The 22,430-nt window shown below is 41.0% G+C and overlaps 1 protein-coding gene across 3 annotated transcripts in view; it reads left to right on the top strand.

Annotated features, from left to right (window-relative positions):
• gria2b (glutamate receptor, ionotropic, AMPA 2b) overlaps positions 1-22,430 on the top strand; it is a 152,211-nt gene that overhangs the window by 118,750 nt on the left and 11,031 nt on the right. For all 3 annotated transcript variants that reach the window (XM_043674000.2, XM_043673998.2, XM_043673997.2), the window contains exons 10-12: positions 6,401-6,607; positions 7,836-8,206; positions 13,647-13,845. In XM_043674000.2, coding sequence (XP_043529935.1) covers positions 6,401-6,607; positions 7,836-8,206; positions 13,647-13,845 — 777 coding nt within the window. The remainder of the gene's footprint in view (positions 1-6,400; positions 6,608-7,835; positions 8,207-13,646; positions 13,846-22,430) is intronic.

The raw sequence follows: 22,430 nt of genomic DNA on the forward strand, positions 1-22,430 counted from the left end.
GTGGCTGTATCAATCTCACTCTGGGGAGGTGTGCATTTTGTCAGTGGATTATGGAACTCCACAGTATGTTAGAAAGCGGTTTTTCCCAGACATTGAGAAGAAAGTGTGCCCAGCAGGCTAAGATAAAAGGTAGGGAGGAGGGACTTGGGGGAGGGGCGTTGGAAATGCGATAGATGGAAGGAGGTTAAGGTGAGGGTGATAGGCCAGAGTGGGGGTGGGGGCGGAGAGGTCAGGAAGAAGATTGCAGGTTAGGAAGATGGTGCTGAGCTTGAGGGTTGGGACTGAGACAAGGTGGGGGGAGCGGAGATGAGGAAACTGGAGAAATCTGAGTTCATCCCTTGTAGTTGGAGGGTTCCTAGGCGGAAGATGAGGCGCTCTTCCTCCAGCCGTCGTGTTGCTATGGTCTGGTGATGGAGGAGTCCAAGGACCTGCATGTCCTTGGTGGATTGGGAGGGGGAGTTGAAGTGTTGAGCCACGGGGTGGTTGGGTTGGTTGGTCCGGGTGTCCCAGAGGTGTTATTTTGCGGAACGTTTCAGGTCATCATTTCCGCCACCTCCAAACGGACCCCACCACCAGGGATATATTTCCCTCCCCTCCTCTATCAGCATTCCGTAAATGCTGATAGAGGACTCCCTCCGTGACTCCCTCGTCAGGTCCACACCCCCCACCAACCCAACCTCCACTCCCAGCACCTTCCCCTGCAACTGCAAGAAATGCAAAACTTGCGGCCAAACCTCCCCCCTTACTTCCTTCCAAGGCCCCAAGGGATCCTGCCATGTCCACCACAAATTCACCTGCACCTCCACACGCATCATTTACTGCATCCGCTGCACCCAATGTGGCTTCCTCTATATTGGGGAGACAGGCCGCCTACTTGCGGAACGTTTCAGAGAACACCTCTGGGACACCCAGACCAACCAACCCAACCACCCCGTGGCTCAACACTTCAACTCCCCCTCCCACTCCACCAAGGACATGCAGGTCCTTGGACTCCTCGATTGCCAGACCATAGCTACATGACGGCTGGAGGAATAGCGCCTCATCTTCCGCCTAGGAACCCTCCAACCACAAGGGATGAATCAGAATTCTCCAGTTTCCTCATTTCCCCTCCCCCCACCTTGTCTCAGTCCCAACCCTCATTCTCAGCACCACCTTCCTAACCTGCAATCTTCTTCCTGACCTCTCCGCCCCCACCCCCACTCTGGCCTATCACCCTTAACCTCCTTCCACCTATCGCATTTCCAACGCCCCTCCCCCAAGTCCCTCCTCCCTACCTTTTATCTTAGCCTGCTGGGCACACTTTCCTCATTCCTGAAGAAGGGCTCATGCCCGAAACATCGATTCTCCTTCTCCTTGGATGCTACCTGACCTGCTGCAACACATTTTCAGCTTTTCCCCGACATTGCCATCTTTGGAGAATAGACTTTCATTGTTGGAGACATCTGTGGTGGAAGGGAGGCAATTTCTGAATCTAAACTTTATGTGAATATTTTTGTTTACTGAAGGGCAACATATATTTATTTTGTTTTTCCTTATATTGCATTTGTCAAGCCACGTTTTACATTAAATAGGTATAGCCTGTAAAGCCATACTAATTCTGAATTAGGAGAAAAACACACAGCTGAATTTTACCATTTTGAGTTCAGTGTTTTATTGAGTTAGATTCATGGTACCCAGTATGCCATTGCTTGGAGCAACTTTCTTCATGTAATTTTCCACGTTTCACTTCATTGATTATGTGTATGCGCTCCACAGCACCTTTCTTGCACACATCAGAAAATATGGAAGGGCTCACCACTGTTGGAACCCTCTGGTGTCCGCATTGGTGACATCAGCTGCACATCACTCCAGGAGCTGAGCCTTACACTGTGGAGCTCAACTGTTATCACTGAGGACATGGCCCCAAAAAGAAATAGGGAATTCTGCTTCATGGAGATGACGGTACTTGTAGATTGAATAGTAGAAAAGACAGCATTCTCCAAATGTCCCTTACATTGCCCAGGAGGCCACGTTACTAGAAATAGATGGCCTGGACTGAGATAGCAGCCCAGGCCTGTGTTATGCATGGGCAAAACAATATGCAGCAGTGAAAGGGAAAACTTCAATGATCTGCTGTGCTCCACAAGGAAAGGTGCCTCCATCTTCTCATTTCAAACTCGCACTCAAACAGCTGCAACATACTCTAATTCTGCCACTGCGCACAACTCTCATTAAGATGGATGGTAACTCTCAGTATTATTTGCAGCATCTTACTCACCTCATCCTTCCATGCTACTAACTTTTCCTGCTCACTCACTATGGATACCTTATTAAATCTCCTAAGACTGCTGAGCTATCTTGAAAATGTAATTTAAAAGAAGTTCTGGGATTTACATATCAAAGTACAGAAAGCAGCATATCCCATTAAAGTTTTAATCTGAGATTGTTGACTGTATCACATCTCCACTGGACTCATTTGGCTATAAATTCTGTGAGCATGATCTTAACTTCCACAACCACCTGATGAAGGAGCAGTATTTGGAAAGCTAGTGCTTCCAAATAAACCTGTTGGACTGTAACCTGGTGTTGTGTGATTTTTAACTTTGTCTGCACCGGCAACTTTGCCACATAACTTTACATCATGAAAAGCATAGAAGTTCTTAAATTCAGCAAATGAGGCACTACTAGAGCTGAGGCAGGCAAAGCTGCAGGAATTTCAGCTTTTTTCTTTAGGTTCTCATAAATTGATGAGGCTTTCTGATTTATGGTGAGAAATGTTGTCCCAGGTGGCTTATTCAATTGATCTTCTATCCACACACTTAGAAGCTGCTCCATCTCCTCTAGTTCCTTTTTTCATGATCTCACAGACTTGCTAGTGCTCAGATTTGTTCCAGCAATGCAGCTTGTTTTAATTCTTTCCGCATTGTCTCCACTGGTGCGTAGCGTTGACTCCTTTATTCCTATTGCATGAACATTATGCTGAAACACCTTATAACATCTAGCTTCTGTTCAAGTGTTATAGCCTTTCTTTTACAATCGCCACTCACGATTTTTTCACCTGGATGCTTCCTACTGACATTCTTGCAACTTTGTCCTTCCATATTCTTGGAAAACACAGAGAGATTTAAAAAAAAAACAAGGTTGAGAATTAATGAGTTCAGCACTGTATGTTTCAGGAAACACTTCACCACAAAGCGTGTGAGCCAACTGACCATGTGATGTCAAGCCATGCGAGTCCAGCCATCAGTGTACCGCAACGTCTAATGCAGGGGATGAATTCACATTAAAAAATTGCTCCCCAATCCACCAAACACGTTACATCCAAATTACATTGATGAATTGCACATTTTCAGAAAACAACCTGTATATCCACTTGCACTCTTATAATGTCTGCTGTCCAGGCTTTGTTACTTTTGGAAATTGTTAAGTCACATCCATGTGAGTGAAGAGCAGCCACTTCAGCATCCCAAGGTTGAAGGAAGTTGTAATGATGAAACATTGCTCATCTCTCACAAGCAACCAACTCTTTGATTGCAGATACTTTCAAATGGAAGCTACCATTAACTGTGACATTGATGACTGAAGTCAAGGCAATACACCTCTCAGTCTAAAAGCAATGTGCAAGCATTGTACTAGGGTCTGGCCTAGAAATAATGCCACTGGAAAATTGATGCTGGTGCACTCAAACTCCCTGATAAGAGAACTCTGTTCAGCCATTGCCTCAATGTCAACTTGATGACTCTTTGTGACCCAGAGAGGCAGAGCATCCACAATACCTCACTTACCGTCAAAGCCTTCATAATTGGGACCTATCAAGAGATGCTCGGTCACTTGACAAAGAAACAGTAAAAGTATTTTTTTTAAGTTCATGGCTTGGGGATCCATGAACTTATTCACTGTAATATGTGTGGCTTCTTTAGCACCATCAAGACTACCTGCAGTCAATGCGCCCATGGCCCCACTCAACTCCTGGCCAAGAGTTGGGAAGTGTTTATCAATGTTGGTGCATACTTAAAGGAGCACTTCAAGGATCTCATAACAAAGGTTCTGTCTTTAACATGTGTCCTCAACTCCATACGCCATTTCAGCACAACTCAAATCCAGTGTGAGTAGGAAGGGCTATTCAACAGCCAAAGAATAGTGATGCATCAGGAACTCTAAATTATGGTGGAGAAACATTTTGATCACAAAGCCTCAATGTTTGTATTTGAAAAGGAGAGCATGAAATCATGGGAGAAATTCGAGGTGCTGTAATTGTGACCGTCTTCAGGAATAGTGATGGGTTCATCTCCAGTACTACTCCTTACTAATGGCCACAGGAAAAGTTATCACCAGAATCTTTCTCAATCATCTCCTTCCTGTGGCTGAAGAGTTCTTTCCATAGAGGTAATGTGAACTTACTCTCTAAACATTGGGAATAGAACCAACTCTTGTACAATTTCTTGGATCTCATAAAGCCTTTGACACTGTCAACTATAATGGATTATGGAGCATTGCTCTTCATTTCAGCTGTCCCCAGTAGTTTGTCTCCTGACCCCTCCCCCCCTCCCCAGCTAATTCATGAGGACATGCAAGCTATGATCCTAAGCAAAAGACCAAACACTGACCCACTTCAGGTTTGGACTGAACACTATCACTATTTCAATCTTCTTTGCAGCAATGCTCCACTTCACCCTGCTGGAGTGGAGTTGTTCTACAAAACAACCTGTCCAAGATCAAATCATCCTCTGTCATTGAACTATAGTATGCAGACAATGCTTGTATCTATGCAAATTTCAGTGTGCCGGGCCCCAAGCCACTATCAACACCTTCAATGAGGTTTATTTGTGTATAGAGGACAGAAGAAGACAGAAGACAAAATATCCAGAAGATTAAGGTTCTCCGCCAATCTGTTCCTCCTAAACCACACTTACTAGACCACAAAATTCCACACCAAGGCCTTGGACAATGTGAACCATTTTCTTACCTTTGGAGTCAACTGTCAACATGCACAGACATTAATGATGTGCTTTAATCCCACATTTAGTGGGCCAACATAACCTTTAGACACCTGAGGAAGGGTATGATCAAAGACCAGGGCGTCCAATGTAGCACCATGCTCAGAGTCAACAGAACTGAAGTCCGTCTACTCTTGATAATTAGTCAAGTGACGGAAAGTGTCATTATCCGTGCTATTAGCAGTACTTGATTAACAATAACCGACTCACCCTGTGGTTCCATCAGGGGCATTCAGCTTATTACCTCATTACAGCCTTGATACAAAAGATGAAGTCACATGTGATCTGTGGTGTGCTAATAAGTGAGATACAGAACTGGCTTAGTCATGGAACACAGAGAGGAGGAGGGGAATAGTATTTTTATGACTGGAGATCTGAACACATTGGTGTTCTGCAGGGATCAGTATTGGAATCCCTGTTGTTTGTAATATATGGTGATTTGAAGGAGAATGTATGTGACCTGATTAGTAAGTTTTCAGGTGACGCAAACATCAAGGGAGCTGAGGATAGTGAGAAGGGTTGCCAAATGATATAGTAGGATATAAATAGGCTGGAGATTTGAACAAAGCAGATCGAGTTTCTTCTGGACAAATGCAAGGTGATGTATTTTGGAAGATCTCATGCAGGAGAGAAGTATACAATATATGGCAGAACCCTTAGTAGCATCAACATACAGAAGGATCTAGCGTACAGGTCTACAGTTCCCTGAAAGTGGCAACACAAGTGGATGAAGTGGTCAAGAAGGCACACGGCATGCTCAACTTCATCGGTCGGGACATAGAGTATAAAAATTGGCAAGTCATTTTGCAGCTAAATAAAACTTAGGTTTGGCCACATTTGGAATCTTATGTACAGTTCTGGTCAACACACTACCAGAGGGATGTGGAGGCATTGGACAGGATACAGAAATGGTTTATGAGGATGGTTTGGAGGATCTTAGCTATGAAGAGAGATTGGACAAACTTGGTTTGTTCTCATTTGAAAATCAGAGGATGAGGTGATCTGATAAAAGTTTTCTGAATTCTTTAGGTAACATTTAAACAATAATAACCACTGTTAGCAATTTTAGTGGTAATTCATAGATGTAAATGTTACTTTAGAGCTAATTGTTTTATATACAGTAATGTTACTGATGCTGGTTCATTGGACTAAGGTGATAACCAATGGAAAAGACAATGGGGTTTGTATCCACATTTTCCCAGACAGTAAACTTCTATCTTTTGTGGTGCCATCCAAGTCAGGCAACAAATGGAGTTCATAAATTCTCCCACAGGCTTGGAAGAAAGTCCATCTATTGTGAACTTTCCATCTGCTACACCAAAACTAGCTGAGACAAAGAATGCCATAATTTTCAGAGAATGCTGTATAACATGAAATTGACCTTTAAAAAGATTCTTCTTAATGATGCAAACTTTCTATTGTAGGAATCACCTTATGTTATGCTGAAGAAAAATTATGAACAATTCGAAGGAAATGACCAGTACGAAGGCTATTGCGTTGATCTAGCTGCAGAAATAGCCAAACATTGTGGCTTTAAGTACAAACTATCCATAGTGCCTGATGGGAAGTACGGCGCTAGGGATGGGGAAACAAAAGTTTGGAATGGAATGGTGGGAGAGCTGGTCTATGGGGTAAGGTAACAAATAATTTAAATGGATTTATTGCAGTTCAGTCAATGATTAAAGTACACATGCCTTCAATACATAGTGGATAGTCGCCAAGAAGAGAATAAAGTTATGATGCTTGTTTTGGCACATAGGCAATATGCCTATTGTAAGAACCTATGGAAATGTTATCATTTATTTGAATATTGACTATATATAAGTAAGATACTCTGTTCTGTTATTTCCAGAAATGAAGAAAATGTGATGATGATGGACAATTGCATTTCCTAAAGTAACAAGATACATTTAATGAAGGATGAATGTAAACTATTTTCACATTACAGGTTTGGTTGCACAAATGCAAACCTTTAAATAAAAAATTGCTATTGGTCTGCAATTGGCAATATTTGTTGAACAACATTTGTGGGCGGCACGGTGGCACAGTGGTTAGCACTGCTGCCTCACAGCGCCAGAGACCCGGGTTCAATTCCCGCCTCAGGCGACTGACTGTGTGGAGTTTGCAAGTTCTCCCCGTGTCTGCGTGGGTTTCCTCCGGGTGCTCCGGTTTCCTCCCACAGTCCAAAGATGTGCAGGTCAGGTGAATTGGCCATACTAAATTGCCCGTAGTGTTCGGTAAGGGGTAAATGTAGGGGTATGGGTGGGTTCGCTTCGGCGGGTCGGTGTGGACTTGTTAGGCCGAAGGGCCTGTTTCCACACTGTAATGTAATCTGTAAACATCTCCTTTTTTGATATTGGATCAAATCCTTTTACATGGAATCATGATAAACAAACAATACCACTCCAGACCCAACAGTTTCCATATCATTAAGAACAGTTCATATGCATGCTTAAATTAATAAATGAAGTCTAAGCCCAGCGGGGCACTGAGTTTATCATCTTTGTAATTTTAAATGATAAGGCAGTTGTGATTTTATTGTATTATTCTATTACATTTTAATTAAATTGCAGCCTTGCTTTGACTAATATTCAGAAGCAATAGCCTTGGAACAACTACCTTCAACGATGTAACATTAACTGTGCATAATTATATTTAAAATTACAACAGGAAATACGTAGAAGCATCAATGAAGAGAGAGCATCTTCATCAATATTGAATGATTATAATCAAAGACACAAGTAGAAAATGCCAGTATTTGAACATTATTTTTACTTGCCTAAAAGTACATTGTTAATCTATTATATTCTTACCCATTAATAATGATATTTTTTCTCTACCTGTGTTTTGTCTCTGCAGAAGGCAGATATTGCAGTAGCCCCATTGACAATAACATTGGTAAGAGAAGAGGTGATCGACTTTTCAAAGCCTTTCATGAGCCTTGGGATATCCATCATGATAAAGAAGCCCCAGAAGTCAAAGCCAGGAGTATTTTCCTTTCTAGATCCATTAGCCTATGAAATCTGGATGTGCATTGTCTTCGCTTACATCGGGGTCAGCGTAGTTTTATTCCTGGTCAGCAGATTTAGTCCATATGAGTGGCACACTGAGGAATACGAAGATGGACGGGAAACACAAAGTAACGACCAAACTAATGAATTTGGGATATTTAATAGTCTCTGGTTTTCTCTGGGTGCCTTTATGCAGCAAGGATGCGATATTTCGCCAAGGTTGGTCACTCAAGCATTTTAGCTTTGTGTATTTTCGGTCCCTATCTGATGCCATGGTGGATATACATTTGCACTTAAATCAGATAGTTTCCCAATATAAAAACAAAAAAAGAAATAACATGAAAATTTATTTGAATGTTTTGGCTATAAAAAAGGGAAAATAAGGAAAAATGCATATTTTATTTAGATCGAAAAATTACACAAATGATATCTTATAATATCATTCATGTAATTCTACAGTGAATGTATATACACCATGCTGCTGAGACTGTAAAATGCATAAGGTTACAGTCATTATTTAGTCCTCTTGGAGGGGTACCGTGTTTTTGCTGCATATTTCCATTTACAATCAATGGTTATGTGTACCTAACAGAAGCCAACGAGAAGAATGATGACAAATGGTAAGAATTTCATGCCTTGTTAGACCATCACCCATCAATTCATCTAATTGTTTCTTATTCACATTAACATGCTTTTGGTAAACTTAAAAAAAAGGGATATCCAGTACAACAATTTATTTTAATAGATCCCTGGCTCTGAAATTAATTTGTTGACAAAGGATTTGTGAAGGGTAGGTCTGGATTTGTGAAGGGTAGGTCTTGCCTTACAAGTCTTATTGAATTCTTTGAGGACGTGACCAAGCATGTGGATGAGGGTAGAGCAGTGGATGTAGTATACATGGATTTTAGTAAGGTATTTGATAAGGTTCCCCATGGTAGGCTTATGCGGAAAGTCAGGAGGCATGGGATAGTGGGAAATTTGGCCAGTTGGATAGAAGTCAGAGAGTGGTGGTAGATGGTAAATATTCAGCCTGGAGCCCAGTTACAAGTGGAGTTCTGCAGGGATCAGTTCTGGTTCCTCTGCTGTTTGTAATTTTTCTTAATGACTTGGAAGAGGGAGTCGAAGGGTGGGTCAGTAAATTTGCAGATGATACGAAGATTGGTGGAGTTGTGGATAGTGAGGAGGGCTGTTGTCAGCTGCAAAGGGACTTAGATATGATGCAGAGCTGGGCTGAGGAGTGGCAGATGGAGTTCAACCCTGCCAAGTGTGAGGTTGTCCATTTTGGAAGGACAAATAAGAATACGGAATACAGGGTTAACGGTAGGGTTCTTAGTAAGGTGGAGGAACAGAGGGATCTTGGGGTCTATGTTCATAGATCTTTGAAAGTTGCCACTCAGGTGGATAGAGCTTGTAAGAAGGCATATGGTGTATTAGCGTTCATTAGCAGAGGGATTGAATTCAAGAGTCGTGAAGTGATGTTACAGCTGTACAGGACTTTGGTTAGGCCACATTTGGAGTACTGTGTGCAGTTCTGGTCGCCTCACTTTAGGAAAGATGTGGAAGCTTTGGAGAGGGTGCAGAGAAGATTTACCAGGATGTTGCCTGGAATGGAGAATAGGTCGTACGAGGATAGGTTGAGAGTGCTAGGCCTTTTCTCATTGGAACGGCGAAGGATGAGGGATGACTTGATAGAGGTGTATAAGATGATCGGGGAATAGATAGAGTAGACAATCAGAAACTTTTTCCCCGGGTACAACAGAGTGTTACAAGGGGACATAAATTTAAGGTGAAGGATAGAAGGTATAGGGGAGATGTCAGGGGTAGGTTCTTTACCCAGAGAGTGGTGGGGGCATGGAATGCGCTGCCTGTGGGAGTGGCAGAGTCAGAATCATTGGCGAACCTTAAGTGGCAATTGGATAGGTACATGGATGGGTGCTTAAGCTAGGACAAATGTTCGGCACAACATCGTGGGCCGAATGGCCTGTTCTGTGCTGTATTGTTCTATGTTCTATGTTCTATGAGACAGCTGAGATCTTTCAATGAAATCCACTACTAAGCATCAAATATGCTAGAAATATTTATCTGAGGTACTATTGTGGGCAGCTCAGTGATTAGCACTGCTGCCTCACAGCGCCAGAGACCCCAATTTGTTTCCAGCCTTCGGTGACTGTGTGGAGTTTGCATGTTCTCCACATATCTGCATGGGTTTCCTCTGGGTGCTCAGGTTTCCTCCAACAATCTAAAAGATGTGCAAGTCAGGTGAATTGGCCATGCTAAATTGGCCATAGTGTTAATTGCATTAGTCAGGGGTTAAAATAGGGTAAGGGAATGGATCTGAGTGGGTTACTCTTTGGAGAGTTGATGTGGACTTGTTGGGCCGAGCAGCCTGTTTCCATACATTAGGGAATCTAACCTAAAGATAATATTAAGGGCAGCCATAATCATCTTTGCTTTTCTACTTTTTGAAAATTTACGTTCCTTCTAATATATATATTCAGCTTTATCTAAACCATGATCAGTTAAAATTCTTGAGTCTTGTATATTTAATGTGAACAGTACTGCTAGTCTTTGAATCAAGTAAAGGTTTAAAACAGATTTGCTGCATTTTTCAGAGATATTCGTCATGAATTACTAAATTCAGAATATTTTATATATTGATCTCCTATTTTCATAAAATTACACACTATTTAGTAAGTCTTGTTCATGGATTGTTTAGCACATTATTTATTTTGTTAGGTTAGATTAGTAACTTTATTCCCGATTTGTAGCTAAGTACATCACTTTCAACATTAGTCTGGCAATATTTGACTCAGTATTGCATATTTGAAGCACTTTTACAGCTATTTTAGACAGAAATGAATTGTATTCTGCATCATAATTTGAAGAGAGGTAGCTATCTTGTTAGTTAAGAAAATAATAATATTTTTCCCTCGCCCCTTTCATAGTTAAACAAGTATGTTTAGTTATTTAAAATATACAAAAGAATGACTAATGAATAATTACTTACAAGCAAGTTGTTTGCAGTTTATTAACAACATATTAGTCACCCCTAACCATGATAATTGTTAACCGGTAAATAACCACTAAAATCAACCATTGTTCATGTGCTCACAATTTGTCATGCTAGATGCTGGATTCATCTTAACTTCTTCTGTTGACATTATTTGAATGATGCTTTCTATTTTCGTGGTCCAGGTCTAAAACAGGTAATTAGTTTTCTATTTTTACTGAGTTTTGTCAGAATACTGGAGATGCAGTTATATGCATAATTTATAATTGACACTACTCTAACACAAGAATGGTAACATATTGGAGGTTCATTGACAGAGTAGCTGCTTCTAACATCTGCTTATTCTACCATTAGTAAGTGTGTGATCATAGTTGATAATGATGCATATAACAGTCTTCCTCTTTCCTAAAGGTGAGGTGTATGGCCTCTTGGCAGTGCTCAACTCTGCTATGATGTCACTAAGATCCACTGATGAATTGCACATGGAATATTCAATCCTTGTAATATATTTCCTATCTAGGTTAGAAAGTGCAATTGAACATTGATAAACTCCACCTCCATGGAAGAAGAAAATTATTAAACCACTGTTACTCTTTTGATTAAAAAGTAAACAAACCATATGTAATTTATATCTGTACCCTTTTCCCTTTAATAGGTTTGACAGGTGAGGAAAGCTTAATTTCTGATAATTTCTTGAAACCTGGTGCATAATGTTAAGGTTCAAAAATCCTCCTCATTGCAGCTGTCTTTTACAAAAAAAAGGAACAATGTTTTGCTGCTAGATTTTTGTTTTTTTCTTATTTTGATGTAATTTAGTACTTTTGTTAAAATTTGGGTGACAATCCCATAAAATTACTCACAGAATTATAAAGACCTGGAAAAAAAGTAAAGGCTATAACTATTAGAAACAGTAACGTGAGCATTACAAAATCATTTCTTTTGATGATGAGTATTAAATTCACCTTGCATTGTTTCCTGAGCCATAGATTCCACGACCACTACTGGGTCTGTGCTGAAATAGATGATCTCAGCGGGGGGTGAGATCATCCTTGGGCTACAGAGAGGAGAAATCACCCACTCTTAAGATATACAGTTGGAAAGTGCAGATTTGTGGACACCAAGGGGGATGAATTTCTCTGATTGCTTTGTCTTATTACTGCCTAAATTCACTTAAAGAAACAAACACAGGTTTGCCATGTTCTTCAATGCACGACCAGAGGAATTATTTCCTTTAGGTAAGTAGCTGAGCAGTTCGAATATGATGTCCTCATTGTTGAATTACAGTGCTGCAGAGCATGGAATTGTCTGCCAATACTGACTGTTTTGAACTAACACATGAAATATGGCCATTATTGCACTTCAAAATTAGCAAACTAGTGCTTTCCAATAAAAACCCATTGAAGCCTTGAGATGAGAGCCAGTGTAAGGTTACCAGGCATTAACCTTTGCTGTGATTTTTTAAAGATTGATTTTTGTTTTACTTATTGATTCTGAAATATCTTTGTGAATATAAAAGTTAATGTGATTGATCAGTAACCCACCTGACTCTATTGTTATCAAAATACAGAAGAGCACTGAGTAGTTGGAGAATAGGTCTAATGCTATTAAAGAAATTAATTTGGTACCAAAAGATCTGCTCAGGTATATCGTAAGTTCAGTGACCTTTACAGTCCTGACAAGTGGAGAGATATGCAAATACTTCTGCTGATTTTTTTAAAAAATCAAAGTAGTGTTGCTACTTGGTTATTTGATGGAATTAGCAGTAATGGGAATTTACTTAGACTATTTCTTTATTTTAACCCCAGTAATACAATTCAAAGAAATTTAACTTCTCTTCTTAGAATTTTAGAGCAAGGTAAGAGGACAAGAGAATACAAATATCAACTTGTTTCAAATAAAACTTTGGATTTCTGAATTCTTCTGCGTGCACAAAACTTGGATATTTGTAACAAATTTGTTAGAACAACATGCTTAGAATATGTGTCTTTTATTAAGCACCTGGGTTTGAGAAATTATATTGTGTTTTTGTAAATAATTCATCTTGATTCAATTCACCACAAAAGTTGTTCCCTGAATGTTGAGTTTTGCATTTTTATGTATGAAATGCCTAGCTTCTTGTATCTGTGTACAATCTGTTTTGAATGTTCTCAATGTCTTTTTAAGATTAAGTGAAACTAGTCATTCAAGCATTTGATGCAGTGTTTGTGTAAAACCATACTATGTGTACTTGGCGTACAAATATCCCATTTCTGCTTTTATTTTGTATACCATGTAAGCAGTTAAAAAAAAACTACCATGGAAGTCAGCTAGTTATAATTTGTTTTCATCTGGCATATACTCATATTGCTGGCAATATTCTCATTTCAGGGTTGCACCTTTTATTGTCTATTAGGCCCAAATTATACTGTCTCCTGAAAAATAACTGTAGAGCTGTACAGGTTTGATAATATTAAAAGCATTATCTTCACAAATCATTCAATGGACATAAATCTATGAAAGTATTTTTAATTGTTCTCAAAAATGGCCATAATATACACTTGATGTGCTTCCCTGTAATTAAATTCCGTGCACAATAATACATGACTGATCATTTTGTCCCAAAGAAAGCATTCATTTCATTTTATAAATCCATTTCACACTTATTATTAGATCCCTGTCGGGGCGAATTGTTGGAGGTGTGTGGTGGTTCTTTACCTTGATCATAATATCATCATACACGGCTAACTTAGCTGCTTTCCTGACGGTGGAACGAATGGTGTCTCCCATTGAAAGTGCGGAGGATCTTGCTAAGCAAACAGACATTGCATATGGAACATTGGATGCTGGATCCACAAAAGAATTCTTTAGGGTAAGATAGAATACTTTTACCTTTGTGTTGAGCTTATTTCTGATGTGAAAGTGTTATTGTGACTATGATTAGGTTGAGAAAACATCAATATTTTTAAAGCATAACACTGATCATGCAAAAATGGAACACAGGGAGAACTAGCCATTTGGATACAGAACTGGCTCAAAGGTAGAAGGCAGAGGGTGGTGGTGGAGGGTTGTTTTTCAGACTGTAGGCCTGTGACCTGTGGAGTGCCACAAGGATCAGTGCTGGGTCCTATACTTTTTGTCATTTACATAAATGATTTGGATGCGAGAATAAGAGGTACAGTTAGTAGGTTTGCAGATGACACCAGAATTGGAGGTGTAGTGGACAGCAAAGAGGGTAGCCTCAGATTACAACAGGATCTGGACCAGATGGAACAATAGGCTGAGAAGTGGCAAATGGAGTTTCATTCAGATAAATGTGAGGTGCTGCATTTTGGGAAAGCAAATCTTTGCAGGACTTATACACTTAATGGTAAGGTCCTAGGGAGTGTTGCCGAACAAAGAGACTTTGGAGTGCAGGTTCATAGCTCCTTGAAAGTGGAGTCGCAGGTAGATAGGATAGTGAAGAAGGCGTTTGGTATGCTTTCCTTTATTGGTCAGAGTATTGAGTACAGGAGTTGGGAGGTCATGTTGCGGCTGTACAGGACATTGGTTAGGCCACTGTTGGAATATTGCATGCAATTCTGGTCTCCTTCCTATCGGAAAGATATTGTGAAACGTGAAAGGGTTCAGAAAATATTTACAAGGATATTGCCGGCTTGGAGGATTTGAGCTATAGGGAGAGGCTGAACAGGCTGGGGGTGTTTTCCCTGGAGCGTTGGAGGCTGAGGGGTGACCTTATAGGGGTTTACAAAATTATGAGGGACATGGATAGGATAAATAAACAAAGTCTTTACCCTGGGGCCAGGGAGTCCAGAACTAGAGGGCATAGGTTTAGGGTGAGAGGAGAAAGATATAAAAGAGACCTAAGGGGCAACTTTTTCACGCAAAGGGTGGTATGTGTATGGAATGAGCTGCCTGAGGATGTGGTGGAGGCTGGTACAATTGCAACATTTAAGAGACATTTGGATGGGTATATGAATAGGAAGGGTTTGGAGGGATATGGGCCGGGTGCTGGCAGGTGGGATTGATTGGGTTGGGATATCTGGTCGGCATGGACGGGTTGGACCGAAGGGTCTGTTTCCATGCTGTACATCTCTATAACTCTATGACTCTATAATCCAGTTCATGATCACCAGCTTTCTATTTATACTTTGTTAGAGCAGTCCATGAGAATCATAACATGTTTTTATTTCATTGAGTTTTGCAAAGTTTTACTGGTGTCTTGACCGATATTTATCATTCAGCCAAATTCACTTGAAAAAAAAATGGTATCAGATCATTTCCACCTTGCAATTAATGGAATCTCATTTTGCTCAAGTTGGCTGCCATGCCACCTACCTTCCAACAATAATTTTGTTTCATCCAAATTTCAATGGCAGTAGAGTGGTGTACATCTAAAATTGTAAAGATGGCAGATGAGGAAAATGCTAATGTCATGCTAGTGAGTCAGGAATCTGACATGTTATTGAGCTACAGAAAAGGAACTTGCAGGTTACATATATTTCACTGTTGGATACAGACACCAGTGTTAAAATGGTAAACTATTTCAAAACACTGGTACTCTCTTATGAAGATAAAATTGGAAAAGAAGAAAACATCACTGTGCCATCCAGGCAAAGATAATACAGGCAAAAAATAATGGCCTGCTTATTCCACTGAGTGGTAATCACGGATGAATTGCCATTCTGTTCAAGTTTGTTATATCTGTACTGAACTCTGTTCCATCTCTAGCTATGAATTCAGATCCTGCCTCTTTCAGAAATACAGAGTGTAAATGAAATCAATATAGCTCACCCAGATTGCAGAATGCAAGGATGAAATCAAATCACATCCCCTCTTGCAGCAGTCAGTGCTCAATGCGACTTAAATGTACAACACCACAGCCAGGCCCTTTGACAGCTGTTGTGAAAGGTTAAGTATGTAAAGTAAGTGTAAGGCCAGCATGGCAGTTGGTTAAGTGGTTAGGGTGCCAGATGGGAAGGGTGCCAGATGAGAGGGGGCAGGTAAGTAAGGTGCCAAGCAAGATTGCTAACCATTGGAATGCTTAGGGTATAACAAAGTGGTGAAAAGGTAATGAGGCAAGCAACAGCTGTTGGTAGGGAGGGGATGCTTATCTGGGCTGATGGCAACCCAACGAGTGCAGTAGAACATTGGAAGGATTAGATAACACCCATTTTCTATGGCAAATGATGTCTGTCAAAATAATTGAAAAGTTAAATTCACCAGAGTTTCAAATGGGTGGTTGCTGTCAGCATACCTAATAGAAAATGGCACATTCAATGACAGTAATGATCAGCTCTGAGCTGAATCTTGGGAGCATCCCTGTACTGACCATGAGAGACCTGCAGTGCCATGGAGAACAATGTTCCTTGAAATCACCTAAGGCAGCATTGCTTCCACACTTGTAAAACTTGTTCTGTAACCACTTCTGTCAGAACCTTTGCCTTCGCTTATGTAACATTCATCTCCAGTTGTCAGGTCCCTTTAACTTGTCCAGCATGCTATTTTTGTCTCTCAACTCTCAATTGCTTTGTAGATCAATCCAGATCAAAATCTAAAATTATGTTAATGACCTGATAAAATCTGTGTGTTTTCATTGATGTATTTTTATCCAATCTGTTTACTTAATTGGTGGTGAAAAATCTTAACGGCCTTAATGATTAAGTGGATCAGCTATTATCTATGCCAGGTCCCTTCACATCCCATTACATCTGTCTGTTTGGTTTAGATTGGGGATATACATGTGAAACGTACTTTAATAGGGCTTTCATCACCAAATTCCTCTTTCATTGTTATCTGTTTCTTCATTATCTGGAACTTATCTGTCAATTTAATAGGATTATTCTTTTTCATACTGCATGACTATCTTTTCCTTTGTGATATTGTCTAAAATATTCAACAGGTTAGGCAGCAACTGTGAGAAGAAAATTTGCGCAAAATCTTCTGTCTTCTCCTCTGCCACGTTTGGTGACTTGAGGCATTTTATCAGATAGGAAGGTGGCACGTGAGGGTCTGACACCTTTTGCCTCCACCCTCCAGCCTGGTTCTGTCGAAGATTAGTTCCCAGACCCAGTCACCAATTAAGTCCCTCTATTTGACACCCTTAGGTGGCCAGTAAATGGCCTCACCACTGATACTGGTACTAATAAAATGGTGGACAAGGGTGTTACCATGCAGGGACCATGATAAGCAAACATTTGCTTATGAGATTCTTGGGAGGACATAGGTGGTTACCTCACTCAAAAGTATTTAGTTCCTGGTCAAGCATCAAGACACAAAGAGGTGGTCATGTTGGGAGCCACCACTATTGCCTTGTTCTTGATCTTGTTCTTCTTCACCCTTGCCTCTGCTATCTCTACCCCATGAGGTCTTTCACACATTAACTCACCCATATTTGAGTCCCTCCTTAATCCCAGGATTCAGGTGGGTATCAGCCACTGTCCCCAGGTCCTCTGCTTAATGCAGAGGAGCTGCTGTTCGACAGTTCTTTGGAGTTGAGACTTCTTTTCTGAGGTTCTTGACAACCCCTATGGGGGGGTTTTATATGTGTGTGCGTGTGCACGTGCACGTGCGTGTGTGTATGTGTTGTACTACTGGCTCTTCAGTGTACACAGGGACCCTTGTTGTCTCGATAAGTTTCTCTCTATGGAGCTAATGGATGAAATTTTATTGGATAAACCCATAGGCAGAAGAAAAGAGTTATAGCTGGGGGCAGGGAAATTATGATGCGGTGAGGCGTGACTTGGGATGCGTGGCTTGGAAAAGTAGGCTTCAAGGCATGGGCGTAATTGATATGTGGAGCTTGTTCAAGGAGCAACTATTGAGTGTCCTTGATAAGTATGTACCTGTCAGGCAGGGAGGAAAGGGTCATGTGAGGGAGCCATGGTTTAATAAGGAATTGGAATCCCTTGTTAAATGGAAGAGGGCGGCCTATGTAAAGATGAGGTGTGAAGGTTCAATTGGGGCGATTGAGAGTTATAAGATAGCCAGGAAGGACCTGAAGAGAGAGCTAAGAGCAGCAAGGAGGGGACATGAAAGGTCCTTAGTTGGTAGGATTAGGGAAAACCCTAAGGCTTTCTATAGGTATGTCAGGAATAAAAGAATGACTAGGGTAGGAATAGGTCCAGTCAAGGATAGTAGTGGGAAGTTGCGTGTGGAGGCTGAAGAGACTGGGGAGACACTGAATGACATTGTTGCCGATGTGAATACTGAGTCACAATTAAGTAGAATGAATGACTTTGAGGTATGTAGGGAAGAGGTGTTGGAAATTCTGGAAAGGGTGAAAATAGATAAGTCCCCTGGGCCTGATGGCATTTATCCTAGGATTCTCTGGGAAGCAAGGGAGGAGATTGCAGAGCCATTGGCCTTGATTTTTATGTCTTCGTTGTCTACAGGAGTAGTGCCAGAAGACGGGAGGCTAGCAAATGTGGTTCCCTTGTTCGAGAAGGGGAGTAGGGATAACCTTAGTAACTATAGGCCGTTGAGTCTCACTTCTGTTGTGGGCAAAGTCTTAGAGAGAATTGCAAGGGATAGGATTTATGAACATCTGGATAGGAATAATGTGATCAAGGATAGTCAGCATGGTTTTGTGAAGGGCAGGTCGTGCCTCACAAACCTTATTGAATTCTTTGAGAAGGTGACTAAGGAGGTGGACGAGGGGAAAGTGGTAGATGTGGTGTATATGGATTTTAGTAAGGCATTTGATAAGGTTCCCCATGGTAGGCTACTTCAAAAAATACGGAGGTATGGCATTGAGGGTGAGTTGGAGGTTTGGATTAGGAAGTGGCTGGCTGGAAGAAGACAGAGGGTAGTAGTTGATGGTAAAGGTTCATCTTGGAGTGCATTTACTAGCGGTGTTCCGCAAGGATCTGTTTTGGGACCATTGCTGTTTGTCATTTTTATAAATGACCTGGAGGAGGGGCTAGAAGGTTTTGGGTGAGCAAGTTTGCGGATGATACGAAAGTCGGAGGAGTTGTAGACAGTGAGGAAGGATGTGTCAGGTTACAGCGGGATATAGATAAGCTGCAGAACTGGGCAGAAAGGTGGCAAATGGAGTTCAATGTAGGTAAGTGTGAGGTGATTCACTTTGGTAAGAGTAACAAAAAGATGGGGTACTGGGCTAATGGTCGGATACTTGGTAGTGTGGATGAGCAGAGGGATCTTGGTGTCCATGTACACAGATCTTTGAAAGTTGCCACCCAGGTAGATAGTGCGGTGAAGAAGGCATATGGCGTACTGGCTTTTATTGGTAGAGGAATTGAGTTCCGGAGTCCTGAGATCATGTTGCAGTTGTATAAGACTCTGGTGCGGCCGCATCTGGAGTATTGTGTGCAGTTTTGGTCGCCATACTATAGGAAGGATGTGGTGGCACTGGAACGGATGCAGAGGAGGTTTACCAGGATGTTGCCTGGTATGGTAGGAAGATCGTATGAGGAAAGGCTGAGGCACTTGGGGCTGTTTTCATTGGAGAAAAGAAGGTTTAGGGGTGACTTGATAGAGGTGTACAAGATGATTAGGGGTTTAGATAGGGTTGACCGTGAGAACCTTTTTCCACGTATGGAGTCAGCTATTACGAGGGGGCATAGCTTTAAATTAAGGGGTGGTAGGTATAGGACAGATGTTAGGGGTAGGTTCTTTACTCAGCGAGTCGTGAGTTCATGGAATGCCCTGCCAGTAGCAGTGGTGGACTCTCCCTCTTTATGGGCATTTAAGCGGGCATTGGATAGGCATATGGAGGATAGTGGGCTAGTGTAGGTTAGGTGGGCTTGGATCGGCGCAACATCGAGGGCCAAAGGGCCTGTACTGCGCTGTATTCTTCTATGTTCTATGTTCTAAAAGCTAGTAACAGGCCAATAGCAGAGACACCATCTGGGGTCAGTGTGGCTGGAGGCAAAAAAATGGAATCACGTCTGGGAAAGAATGTTTTTTCTGGCTTCATCCGAACTCTCATACTGGAGACAGTGAGGGTCAGAAGGGACATGCTGTTTCTTCGGGTTGGGAAGAAAAGGCCAACCCCACAAACTGACCAGGCAAGACTGGAAGTTATGGAAGCTTACAGCTGCAAGACTGCGATGCCTAGGATTTAGATACAGAGTCAGATACTGACTTCACTAGATCAAAAAAAGTGAATGGCACATCACTCCCTGATATCCCTCATGTTCTCCAGCAAAACATTGATGAACACACCATAGTTCTATATGCTGTATACATCTCTGTTCACACACCTCCTCAATTGTCTACCTGAATAGTCAACACTCACTGACTTCTTCCAGACTCCTGCCTGTCTATTTTGGATTCCAGCATCTGCACTTTTTTTGTCTCTGGCTATAGATGTCAGCAGCCATTCTTCAAAATGTCTTGAGCTTGTTCCTGTCATATTGAGAAAGCTCATTCTTTATTGATATATCCTATGCTATGGTACAAAGTTCAGCGAGCTGGACTTTTCTCCCTTTGAGTGCTTGTTATTGCCACAGCTATAGTTATTGGTCCTGGTGATGAATCTGTTGGCATGGTTCCAGATGCTTCTATAGTTGGTAAGACTGCTCCTGTTGCTCCTTATCGGAGGTCTGTGCTTTAGCTGCATCAGTTGCTCCTATTCTGCAATGAAGGCTGGCAGCAGGAAAGTTGAGATTGAAGTGACTAAAGTCACTAATGTAATGACTTTGAAAAAAATTAAAAATCAGCTTCAAAGTGGTGAAGACATGTTCTTAGATTTTGTCCTCTGAATAAACATTCTTTGTTTAAAAGAAGAGTGTAAGCATAAACAAATTAAGTCAAGGCTAATCAACTTAATGTAAGTGATGGGAAAACAGTAATCTGGGAAATAGTACCAAATGACAGGCTTATCAGATAAATTGAAATGTATGGATTAAAAGAGACAATAACAAAAAAGTTGGGCTGAATTGTTTTCTTTTGGACTGAAGAAAGGTGTTTCTCCAGGGATTGGTATTAGGCTTCACTTGCTCTATATTAATGATTTAAGCTTAATTGTGCAGGGAAACATTAAAAAATTTGCAGTTGACTCAAAACTTGTAAAAGTCCAAAAGTCGAATACAGAATCAGCCAGAAATCTAAAAACAAAAATAGAAATGTTCAAAAAACTGCAGGTCTGGCAACATCTGTTTTGTATAGTCAAATTATTTGTAAAAAGTTAGGAAATTTAAGTGAATGTAAGTCCAGGGTGTCACTACAGTCAAATATCAAGCAACATTAGTCCAACAAACACATGTATTAGACACATGATATGCTTTAAGAAATACAACGAAGCTCCAGCATTTGAGTCTTTTTTCTATTTTACCCTTTTTGTTTCAACAAAGCACAACCTAGTAGCAGCAGGATATAAAAACACAAACATTTTAAGCTGATTTAATGTTATGTTAGTGAACTAGTGAAAAATCAACTTGAACAGTGCTAGATACGGGGAGGAAAGCAAAGTGAATGGTACAAAAACAAAATGGTGATGTTGATCCAGCTTGTGTTGATTTGGGAAATAGTTGATTTTGCGGAGGCATCTGAGCAGTTTAAATGAAAGTGCAGATTGATATTCAAAACCTCAGGCAGGAACCAGAATTGACAATTTCTTAACAACATTGAAAAGCGCAGATGAAGAACTGATGGATCAACTCATTTGGGGATCTCCACAGCCTGAGGTATGAAAACATTTGACTGGAAAGAACAAGCTCACAATATGACAAGCTGGAGCAGATGAAACCATGAGGAGAAAAAAGTAGATGCTGACTACCCAAATCAGGGGGTGGCTCAGTGGTTAGCACTGCTGCCTCAAGGCAGCAGGGACCCAGGATTGGATTCCAGCCTTGAGTGATTTCTGTATGGAATTAGCACATTCCCTGTTTCTGCATGGGGTTCCACCTGGTACTCTGTTTTCTACCCACAATCTAAAGACGTCTAGATTAGGTGGATTGACCATGCTACATTGCCCATAGTGTTCAGGGATGCGTAGGTTAAGTGCATTAGTCAGGAGTAAATGTAGAGTAATAAGGATAGGGAATGGGTCTGAATAGGTTACTCTTCAGAGGTTCGGTGTGAACTTGTTGGGCCAAATGGACTGTTTCCACACTGTAGGGATTCTATGATTCTTTGAAGAAAGGAAGCTGGGTTGATACAGTAAAGCAAATGAAAGTGATACACAAAGGAAGATATGTTAACCGCACATTCTAGGTCACGGAAAGAGATGATTCTGCTATCTTGGATTTGAGTAATTATGAAGAACTACCTTTTTGTCTCAATAAACTTGAAGTGAGCAATTACATTGAGGATTGATGCTAAGTTCTCATTGAAAAATACTCTCCAATTAAAAGCAAAGAAGATCTGGTGCAAATGCCTCTGCAGTGTTTTGATATGACTGTTGATGCTTTGAAGATTTTGAATATCACATCATTGGGTCAGTGAAGGGATCAATGATTTAATTCCAGAGGACGTAACCAGAGAGCTGACAAG

The sequence above is a fragment of the Chiloscyllium plagiosum genome, unplaced genomic scaffold (assembly GCF_037043375.1).
Source record: "Chiloscyllium plagiosum isolate Xiang-an unplaced genomic scaffold, Cpla_swu_hap1 HiC_scaffold_36, whole genome shotgun sequence".
Taxonomy (NCBI): domain Eukaryota; kingdom Metazoa; phylum Chordata; class Chondrichthyes; order Orectolobiformes; family Hemiscylliidae; genus Chiloscyllium; species Chiloscyllium plagiosum.